The 12,135-nt window shown below is 38.1% G+C and overlaps 1 protein-coding gene across 5 annotated transcripts in view; it reads left to right on the forward strand.

Moving 5' to 3' along the window:
• Positions 1–12,135, forward strand: part of LOC127643648 (runt-related transcription factor 1-like) — a 79,535-nt gene that overhangs the window by 46,149 nt on the left and 21,251 nt on the right. For 3 of the 5 annotated variants that reach the window (XM_052126457.1, XM_052126454.1, XM_052126453.1), the window contains exons 3-4: positions 1,688–1,944; positions 2,636–2,792. In XM_052126457.1, coding sequence (XP_051982417.1) covers positions 1,688–1,944; positions 2,636–2,792 — 414 coding nt within the window. Of the gene's footprint in view, positions 290–1,687; positions 1,945–2,635; positions 2,793–12,135 lie in introns of all 5 variants that reach the window. The other 2 variants (XM_052126456.1, XM_052126455.1) reach the window with 1 other exon arrangement.

The raw sequence follows: 12,135 nt of genomic DNA on the forward strand, positions 1-12,135 counted from the left end.
GAACACATAGAAGATCGAGAAAGTAAAGCGAAAGCGTTCGCGTCAGGTGCGTCGGTGATAACGCGTCTGCACCGTGCGCAACTTTTACGCACGCTTTCAAAAGGATACGCGAGTGCCAAAACGACTCCTGCTTGAACGAGGAACAGTATCCACCTCACCGAACTTTCCACATCACCCTTGAGCTCGTATTATCGATCCACCGTTCGGCTGGTTATCTCTGGATCCTCATCCTAACTAGGAGGGGTGTTCAAAAGTTACCAAATGGTTTTTCTTTGGGACGCCAAATACGGTAAGAGCGTTTGTTTCCGAGCTCTGGACAAGCGCGTAACGGCTGTTGCATTATAGTCTATTTTTACGCGTCATGTTTCATGACATCGGAACGATCATAACTGTTAATAGTCACTGAAACTGAATCCTAACCATAAAAGTATCTTGTTATTTTAATGGGACATTCCCTGACGCTTAATTTGTCCCTATCACTCACTTTTACTTTTCAAATTATAAATAAACTATATCTGAAATCATATCAAATAACACGGCGGTGACTAAAACTGTATTTATAAATAAAAATAATATGAAATAAAACAACATTTTTCAACATTCATAATCAGCTAATTTAACACAAAGGAAGATGTTGATATTTAAATAGAATTATACTGAATTAAGATTATATGTTATATAATAAAGGAATCAATTTCACATCAAAATATTCAATATATCAAATTAAGGCAATAATTAGAAATAGTCTGATGACTAATTTTCGCTTATATTGGACTAATTTAAATAATTACTGTAATGAAATTACTTTTTCTTTGATAAAAGGAAAGTAAGGGATTACTCTTAATTTTTCAGTAATTTAATTACAGTTACTTCTGATGTAATTGCGTTAAATACTGTATAGACTCTAGAACAATTCTATATAAAACAATCGTTTTCTAATTTAACGCTGCCCCTTTAAATCCTTTGGGCAGTTCATGAATAATTTATTAGATGTTATATGATATATTTGAAAGAATTAAAAGAACAGTTTCATGTCTATCCGTGTATTTTTCATCTGGCCGAGGTTGATCAGGGTTTTAGAAAGTAATTAGCAAAAAGTAATTCAATTACTTTTCAGACAGAGTAATTAATACAGGAATCTAATTACACTGTAGACGTTGTAATTAGTAGGTACTTTTATTTTAGAGTAAAGTACTATTACCCAACACCAATTAGGACAAGAAACTGTCCTGTGTGTTTAATTTAAGAACCCCTATTTTGCGCATCCCGTCCGAAAATGTCGTTTTTTTTGACGGATCTTCTATGGCGCAGGTCGTTGTGCGCAGCTCCGCTAAAGCCGCGTTTAACCGCGCGGTGGTTGTGGTTGGCTGAATGACCGCGGGCCCCACCTGCCGTCAGGCTTTTAATGCTTTTATGCGCCTCCGAGGAAGTCAATCGGGGTAACGCCATAAGAAAACTTTAAAACAACTATATATTTAAATAGTTTAGCGCTTTATTGGGATGACTAAAATGTGTTTTATTAGTGTAAAATGAGAAACTGTGCCGTAAAAGTGCAATAGTGTAAATGCCGTAATAAAAAGAAAAACATACCTGATTTACTTATTGTACACTTGTTAAAGCGCGTTTTACTCGAAATGGTGAATAATAATAATAATGCATGTCGATATCAAAATTGCTCTTGTTGCAGAACCTGCGCCTGGGCGACGCTTTACGCCTCCCTCGACCACCCTGAGCTCGGGGAAGATGAATGAGGGGTTGCCCCTGGGGGCTCAGGAGAGCAGCGGCGCCGCCCTGGTGGGAAAACTGCGTATGGCTGACCGGAGCTTGGTAGAGGTGCTGTCGGACCACCCAGGAGAGCTGGTGCGCACCGACAGCCCCAACTTCCTCTGCTCCGTCCTGCCCACACACTGGCGCTGTAACAAGACCCTGCCCATCGCCTTCAAGGTACTGGACGTCCGGCTTCTGTTTGCTTTGAATGTTCGTGTTAATCTACATAAATAAACCATGTAAGGAACTGTTATTATTGATAAGGCGTTAACATTGCATTGTAAGGATATGTTTCATTTTTGTGCTCTAAAGTGTGTTAAAGCAGAGTAAACATACTGAACGAGGCTTCATCACATTTCTTGACTATATCAGCCACTTGGGGGGAGTTTTGGGAGCCTCTGTAATTGTTGCTGATCTCTTCTCATCGTGGGTGACCGAAACTCCTTCCATTGTCATTTTTCGCATTTGGCAAATGATGCCAAGAATGTGAACCACCCAGTCTTGCCAAAACCAACACACTAAAAGTGCAGCGAGGTTTGATTTGCACCAAAAACAAAGTGGCTCATCTTGTCCCGGCTGGTTAAGAGTACACTGGCCGTTACGGTTAATATGCAAATAATCTGCTTATTTAGTTTAGATGTAAAGATATTGCTCGGCAATTGTGACGCGGGGCAGTACAAAGAACATTTGAATGTTGTTTGCGTTTTACTTTCAGTATCACATCTGGCCATGTAGAGCAAGTTGAATAAGAATCAAATTACTGATGCATCGTTTCATATCAATATTTTGCTCCCTTGTTTAATCTTGGAATATGAATAGAGTCATAACTGCACGTTGTATCTTTCCTGTCTTCCTCATTCTTCCACAGGTGGTTGCCCTCGGAGATATCCCTGATGGCACAGTAGTCACGGTGATGGCCGGAAACGATGAGAATTACTCTGCAGAGCTTCGTAACGCCACGGCTACCATCAAGAACCAAGTTGCCCGGTTCAACGACCTGAGATTTGTGGGCCGCAGTGGAAGAGGTCAGCAAGAGAAATAATCTATACAATATATACTAGAATATAATTCTTCTGTTCTTCCAAGCGAAACCCTCCCCCTTTAAGAAAACCAAAAACATGAATATGACATAAATCATTATGGGATGGATTTACTTAAAAGCTGCACGTAAACACTTATGTATGTTGCCATTACTGAGGAAATCGAATTGTCTTAATTGTCATGGGCGTAGATTTCGGTAGGTATGATAGGGACATGTCCCTACCCACTATTAGAAAATCGGAAGTGTCCTGACCAACATTTGGGCAATTTTACCATCAAATTAAATTTAAATGAGTATTAAAGTTTCTAGGTTTCATTATTCATGTGTAAATTGCTGTCCGACCTCTTGGGAAGCAGTGCATAAACGACAGCGTTACTTTTCTCAGCGCTGCTTAGGATGCACCAATCACAGTCTTTTGTGATGACTGCATAAAGGTTTTTTCAATCATTTTCTGGAGGTTGCAAGGGCAAATTTCTGTTTGTATTTTAGATCTAATGCTTAAAAATAATATATTTAATTATGCATGCAAACAAAATATTGTCTGAGTAAAAAATAAAACGTACTGAGTTTTGCATTGATGCCAGTATAACTGCACAGATAACTGGTTTGGGATGCAATATGAGCAGAAGTATGTGGGAGTGAGGGGGGTTGTAAAGCAGAAATTGGGGAAAACCCTAAAGTGCTGTCAATGCTCCATTCTTCCCATTATTTGTCTAACTTGAGAAGTCACTTTGCACATGTAGTTTTTTAACATTATTTAAAAAATATCATATTATATTAACAATATAAAATGTTTACTTCATATCGTGCAGCGCTATAGCGGTCAGTTTATTCTTCAGAGAAACAGGCTGATATATTGTGAAGGGCCAGAAAACTGGTCAAATGAGACTTGTTGATTGAGACTAATGTTCTCACATTTCCTTAATACCAACATTTTAAATATTATCCTCCTTGCAATGTCCCTACCAACATTCAAACCAAACCTACGCCATTGCTCTTAATTAAACATTACTGGAAATGTCAAGTTTTTGGCTCATACCTCAAATATTGAAGTTCCTTGAACTTATTTTTCTTAAACATCCATAAACATGAGACTTAGTGCTAGTAAGTCTTTGTACATAATTGAGTATTTGGGAAATGCCCACAATGCCACAGTTGAGTTATTTACTTGTGTTGTATCTCAGTTCTCCTTGTGCAACTGAAGTACATGTTTCTGTGCGTTTCTGTGGGGAAATACGTTTATTTAATGATTGACACAGTAATTGAAGCTTGTAGTACCACCTGTTTTCTCCAGGGGGGCGGTAAACGAAACTGCCCCCCTGGAGAAAACCCCACCCACCGAGAGCAAACCACACCCACCGAGAGCAGACAACACGTTCTTGCATGATGGAGCACAAATTCAAACACAGGGATTTCACATTTGAAACTTTGTTTAACTTGACACAGCGGCCTAAAAATTTTACGTTTATGACGCAACACAACCGAGACGTTCCAGAAGCTTCCGTCTGATGCAGTTGTGCATTAACGGTCCTTAAACAAGCCCTTATAATAAACCTCTTGACGAATTCAGTTGTGGATTGCTGTGAACTGTAGGCCAATGATTGACTTATGATCAATAATATGCAAATAATCCATTTATTGCATTCTAAAGCCGCTTTCCGTATGACATTTTTAATGCAAGTTTTAAATATCTGTATTATTTTTTTTACAATATATATTTTATTAATAATTTAAATCTAACTATTTATAATAATGTAATCATAATATATAAAATTATTGTTATTTGAGGAGCTTTCTCAGCAAATATTTGTGTATATATCAATTCGGCATTCCACGTAATTAATTCGATTATAATTTGTATTTGATTGACAGCCCAAGGTATAAGTTACTGTATGACCTAAACTTGAGTCAATATAACCAAAATTATTAAGTTGAAACATCAAATCTAAAGTTAATCTAAATGCATCTCGTTACCTTAACTAAATAGTTCAGTTCATTCTGTATGATCGCCAAATTAAGAGTACTTAATTAACATGTTTTGGAGACGCCATTACTTAGTTAATTTAAGGTCACGAGTTTACTCAATCAGTTGAGTAGATTCAACTTATTAGTGTTTTCAGTGTAATGTTTCAGCACAGCGTCTTATTCACTATCCACCCACAATCTAGAGCATCAATGATAGTCATTATCGTTCCTTTCCTAGCAAAAAGCCTCTTCTATGTAACTGGGGCTTCTTATAGATTGCACTTCTTTCCCAAAAAATGCCCTGATGATCAAAAAAAAGACAAGAGCGTATATGGCATATGTTCAGTTGCACGGTGTGGTCAAGCGCACTTTCAGCATGCTCACGAAATGATTTAGGTGTCTGGAACACAGTGATGCTGTAACGTCTTGCAGGTCTGCTGCATCTTCCGCTATATAGCGCGGCAAGATCAGAATTGCACGTGTAAATTGCGTTCAGCTGTGATTTTGTGTGCGCGTTTGCACCATTGCCTGATCTGCATTATTCCTTTAGTGAATCGTGCACTACAAGTGCAGTTTATCCCATGTGAATTCCCCCTGTTTACATCCCCAAATGACCCTAAAGGGAGGTTTTTGCTGATTTAGCTAAAAATATTGTCACCTAAAGTATGTCTAAGTAAACAGACACACATACAGTATGCAGGAAACACAGCTGATGTTGGCATACCACTGAGCCGTGACAATGAAATGTTAACAGCAGTGTGTCTGTCTGTACGCACTCAGTAAATGCAATGTGTGTTTGATGCTGCACAGACCGTTACACTCATTACCTGCCACTTCTGTTTCGTCTGATAGGCGTCCGGTTGACTGTCAGACTAAAACAGGTGCAGTCAAATACGACTGTTATCTATTTAAAACACAAGCCTCTATGTACACTAGCATCCAGACCATATTCAGTCCTTTGAACAACCATCTGACTGTTTAACTGTGGTCTGGGGCAGAGCTACCATATACCGCATTAATGCATAACTGTCTCTGTAGAAATGTGACGATTTATATAACTTCTTGTAATAGCGAAACGAGGTACCCAGAGAGGATACATGCCTTTAAATAAATCTTGATTACATGTGTCAGCCCTTATTCCCCAATGAACATTTAAAACATCAGCAGGGACACTTACATTTGCTCCAAGGTAAATGAAATCTTATAACTTAACATTAGTTCATGTATGTATTAATTCAGGTCATAAAGGCAATAGCAAATAAAGCATTCGTAGTAAGTGTGTCATGAGACATTATAGACTGTGCTGTTTACTTACACTAATGTTATCAGGTGTGTAATTGCCATCAAATGATGCTTTTCTCTTTTCGAGTGACTGTGCTGATCATTCCCTCGATTCTGATTCATCATCTCCACAGTTTTCATTCACATTACTGTGTAATTTAATCATTTCTTCTACAAAACAAATCAGATAAATATGCTTTGCAATGTCACTCTCTTATACCAGCCCACATATGAATATTATCGATTTAGTTTATGGGAATATTAAGCCAAAACATTTGCCATTCACAGCAATCTCACATTCGTTCCTATGGGTGGTTCTGTAAAGCTACCAATAGTAACCAAGGGTGCCGGAGCTTAGCGAAGGGTCAATTGCAAAATAACGATTTCAAATAATGTGTTCAAATAGGTTTCCCAAACACTCCTCCATCTACCACTGGTTGGGCCAACAGATAGTCCTGCCCCAAACTCACACCATTTATTTCTCAGTATTGCTTTATTGTCTTGAAAAAGCCTAGTCTGAAAGTTTACAGACATTAGATAGATAGATAGATAGATAGATAGATAGATAGATAGATAGATAGATAGATAGATAGATAGAGCTCATTTCGTTGCTAAGCAGTTACCAGGGTGATACTCAAAAGGCTCCTTGCTACCCTGAGTCAAATGAATGAAACTGGAAGTTTCTACAATGTTCTGGTGTAGAGATATGTGATTTTAAACTTGGTTGCTAGGGTAACCCATCTGGTTGCTAGGCAGTTACGAAGGTGATACTCAAAAGGCTCCTTACTACCCTGAGTCAAATGAACGAAATCGGAAGTTTCTATGATGTTCTGGTGCAGAGATATGTGATTTGTTACTTGGTTGCTAGGGTAACCCATCTGGTTGCCAGGAATTTATCAAGGTGATACTCAAAAGGCTCCTTGCTACCCTGAGTCAAATGAACAAAACCGGACGTTTCTACAATGTTCTGGTGTAGAGATATGTGATTTGATACTTGTTTGCTAGGGTAACCCCATCTGGTTGCTAAGTAGTTACGAAGGTGACACTCAAAAGACTCCTTGTTATCTTGAGTCAAATGAACGAAATCGGAAGTTTCTATGATGTTCTGGTGCAGAGATATGTGATTTGTTACTTGGTTGCTAGGGTAACCCATCTGGTTGCTAGGCAGTTACCAAGGTGATACTCAAAAGGCTCCTTGCTACCCTGAGTCAAATGAACGAAACCGGAAGTTTCTACGATGTTCTGGTGCAGAGATATGTGATTTGTTGCTTGGTTGCAAAAAGAACTTTGGATTGAAGTAGCACACAGTATTTGTAATGCGTGAATCTTCCCGCTTTCGTGATGACAGAGTAGTTAGTCAACAGTGTGACTGTGTCTGATGACACACTCAGACACGCAAAACACACACACATCTTCTGGGAAATACGGTGTCCCGCAAGGCTCTATCCTAGGCCCATTATGATTTAGCTGATATAGCCCTCAGTGCCAACACTACTCCCTTTAACCTGCATGCCCAGACCTGAGATAAAAAAAAACTAATGTTAACCCACTCTTTTATCCCATTCCCTCTTATCTGTGTCTTCATTTGATCACACATGTATAATAGAGAAAAAGACGGGATTTGGGAACTCAGTCGGTGATTGGTCCAGGTGTGCTTGTGTGCTTTGATTGTAGTCTGTATGTATGAAAAATGGAGAACTGCGTGAATGGTATCTTTGTGTTTGTGAGTTAGCCCCCCAAATGTATACAAGGAAATATATAAATGTTTTTCTTAGATTACTAAACAAAACTTGTTCAATTCTGCTGCATGAGGATGCTTGTGTTGTGCAGAATGTACACACACTATTGCATTTCAGACATGCACTTCCACACAGACTGTTGTTTATCAGAGCGATGCTTATGTTATGCGTGTGTGTGTGTGTGTGTGTGTGTTTGTGTGTATTAGTGGCAGAAAGCAGCTGCACTCTACAGTGATGGAAGTGATTAGGGTTAGTGCCGGAAAAGAGTGCGGGTTAAAAAAATCTAGAGAGCGTGTTGAGTAAGAGAGAAATGTAAACTAGGCACACACACACACACACACACACACACACACACACATCTACACACTCTGTGTTGCTACTCTGTTGGAGTACTTATGGTTTTTGATCAGTTAAAACATGTAGATAAGACAACAAAGACTGCATCTGTGTGTCTTTCTTTAAATCCATCTATCTTAGTTGTTTTGCAGCATCGCAGGCTGTTGAGTCACTTGAGCTGCAAAACATCATCTTAAATCGTTTTATTATTCTTGTTTAAATATCCTCAAGATACATTTCCATAAGAAGCTCAATTATGTACGACATCAGGACTTTTTTTCAGAGAGTATATCTTCAGTTATGTTTATTTTCATTACCCTATTGGACAATTGTTGTTGTTGTTGTTGTTTTAAACAAGATTTAAGGAGATTTATGCTTTAAACAAGAAGAAACAAATTGCCAAATGCGGTAAGAAAGATTAACTTAATTCAGCACACTGGTATATTCTCTGACTGTAAGTCTTAATTTGGCTTCTTAATTACATTGATCTTGTTTTAAGGATGTTTAGATGTTTTTACTGGAAAACAAGACATAAATCCTGCTTAAAAGATATATATTTTTGGAGTTTACTGTTCTGAAACACATATACACAAAATGCACGTTCTTGTTGTGTTCATTTGACTTATTCTCCATGTATACACAGCATACTCACCAACACACTATTAAACAAATTATAAGCAAATGTTTCCCCCACACTCACAAACTGTGTGTGGGGACATCCCCTGAGGAACGGCATGCACTTCCTGATTCTGGGGACAGTGAGTTTCTGCTTCTCTCAGACTGAACGTGTCCCATATAGACACCAAGGCACTAGGACACAGTATGAGTGTATATTTGTGTTAACAAGTGTTCTTTATATCTTAAAAGTCCTATATACCCTGTGCGGTTACCATAGTACTTTGATATACCACAGTACTGAGTGATATTTTTATACATATACCATGGTACTAAATGATCACCATATTCATGTATCATGGTATTTACATGGTACATCAAGGTACTTCATAGAGTACATTTGCATTACTGTGGTGCTACATGTCCAAACACATGGTATTGCCCTAGTGCAATGTCCAAAAACACAGTATTACCATGGGACACGGTACCATGTGCAAAAAAAGCTTAAAGGAAAAAAAATCATGGTATTACCGTGGTACCATATTCAAAAACATGGTAATAATATCACAGTACTTTGACACACACTATCATACTCCAAGGTACTTCAAAGAACAACACTGTATTATCATCGTACATGTCCAAAAACACAGTATACTAGATACTGAACATGGTACCATGTGCAAAACATCATGGTATCACCGTGGTACTGTATCCCTAAAAACATGGTAATACCATGGTACTTCGCCACATACCATTTTACTCCATGGTACTTAAACAAAACAGTTTATTATCATAGTATATGTCCAAAAACACAGTATTACCATGATACTGTACATGGTACCATGTGCAAAGAATCATGCCATTACCATGGTAACATACACATAAAAACATGGAAATACCAAAGTACTTTGACACGTACCATTTTACTCCAAGATACTTTAAAAAAAACTGTTTATTATCATCATATATGTCCAAAAACACAGTATTACCATGATACTGTACATGGTACCATGTGCAAAGAATCATGCCATTACCATGGTAACATACGCTTAAAAACATGGAAATACCAAAGTACTTCTACACGTACCATTTTACTCCAAGATACTTTAAAAAAACTGTTTATTATCATCATACATGTCTAAAAACACAGTATTACCATGATACTGTACATGGTACCTTGTGCAAAAATAATAATGGTATTACCATGGTAACATACACTTAAAAACATGGTAATACCAAAGTACATCGACACGTACCATTTTACTCCAAGGTACTTAAACAAAACAGTTTATTATCATTATATATGTCCAAAAACACAGTATTACCATGATACTATACTTGGTACAATGTGCCAAAAAATCATGGTATTACCATGGTAACATACGCTTAAAAACATGGAAATACCAAAGTACTTCGACACGTACCATTTTACTCCAAGATACCTCAAATAAACACTGTATTATCATCATACATGTCTAAAAACACAGTATTACCATGATACTGTACATGGTACCATGTGCAAAAAATCATGGTATTACCATGGTAACATACGCTTAAAAACATGGTACTAGCAAAGTACTTTGACACGTACCATTTTACTCCAAGATACTTAAAATACCCCACTGTATTATCATCATACATGTCCAAAAACACAGTACTACCATGATATGTTGTAGTTAAGCTATTTATGAGCAACAAGATGTAAGTTTTGGACAGATGTGATTATTTACAGATAAATGCGGCTGTTTACGTAAATGTTAGTGATTGTGTGTATGTGTGTGAGGTGAGATCATTACAGACAGAAGTAGAGTGTGTTGTCACAGCGACTGCGCTCAGAATAGCACCTGGCATCGCCGGATTGCGTGTGGTCGGATTGGAGTGCTGATCCTTGGTGCGGCTTGTATTTGTGGGTGGGTTTTGTGTGCTCACATCTGTGTGTGGGGTTAATCTAGGAGATTTTTGGGAACAGCTCGAAGTTTCTCCCAGCTCTGTTTTTCTGGTCGAATCATAACAAGCGTGTGCATGTGTAACTGTAACTTGCGTTGGCTGGAATGGTTAGGCCCGTTTAGTAGCGTGTAACTCAAACCTGCCTTTGACACACAAGTTGCCGTCTTCCTAGAGTCTATCTCATGAGTTACATAGCGTGAGGAATTATGGGTACATGCCCCAGTACCCACAACAATCAGGTCAATTGTGGTCCAATCTTACTCCTGTATGTTGCTACTGTTGTGTTTGTAGACGTACTCATGATGCTCTTCTGTTCGGTGTCAGTCCCAACGGTATCTTTGATGTGCTGGATTTTGGATAGATTGTGGCTAATTAAACGGCTCAGTCGTGTCACACGTGGAAGTTAGAATGGTGCTTACAGTACCTTTAAAGCAGATTAAAGGGCTTGTTTGTTTACATTATAATTTTTTGGCAGGTGGAGTTTGAATAGTCTTGGCCCATATGAACATCCCATCAATGTAAGTCTATTCGATTTTTGGGAGATTTTATCATCAGTTGTTTGAAAACCACAAGTCCGATTGGTTAGAAAAGTCACAGCAACCCGAGTCAGAACAGTCCGAATGTCTGTGCCAAATTTAGAGGATGTATCTTGAAAGCTCTTGGAGGAGGAACATTTAATCATTTTGTTCTTGGTTAAAGGATTTTGGAAAATCTTGTTGAAAAGTATTCAGTACTTGCATGTAAAATAATGAGAATGAAAATAATGCAAAACAAATATATATATATATATATAGGCCTGATTTATTTTGGTAAATTTTGGGGAATGTGACCCAGACATGTTCTTGACATCAGAGGATGTATTGGTGTCTACACGGGGATCTGTATACACATGCATGTGTGTGTGCTGTATATTTGAGACTGTCTGTACATGTGTGTGTTTACGAGGAGTGAATTCTGTCTGACTTTAAACTGTGGCTCCTCTTGATATCTCACTGTATTATTTCGGTCACCACGCCGTCCTCTGCGGGGACGCGGTCACATGACCTGGTCATTGGCCTGGGACTCGGCTGTACTGTCTCAACTCGGTGCCTTTAACCCTTTAAGCTCTGAAGGTGTTCTCAAAGATTTCCTGTTTCAGTGGCATACCCAAAATTAAAGGCTTTTAACTTGATCAAATAAACAAGGAGGTTCAAGTGGTTGGTGTCATTGTAAAGAAAACTGTCCACAGTTTTTAATAATATAGATTATGATATATTCTGAGACTCTCAGCCTAAAAAACTGAGCCAAAAAATATTATATTATATATCACTGGGTGAAAATAAGGTGGCTCTGAAAAACTGCTTGTGTTTTGTTCCCAATCATGTCAACTGTCTCAGAGAAATCATTCCTGTTGATTCGACAAAGCAATCAAAAGTTATAACATTACAAATATAATTAATCATA

The sequence above is a fragment of the Xyrauchen texanus genome, chromosome 5, assembly GCF_025860055.1.
Source record: "Xyrauchen texanus isolate HMW12.3.18 chromosome 5, RBS_HiC_50CHRs, whole genome shotgun sequence".
In the NCBI taxonomy this organism is placed as follows: Eukaryota; Metazoa; Chordata; class Actinopteri; order Cypriniformes; family Catostomidae; genus Xyrauchen; species Xyrauchen texanus.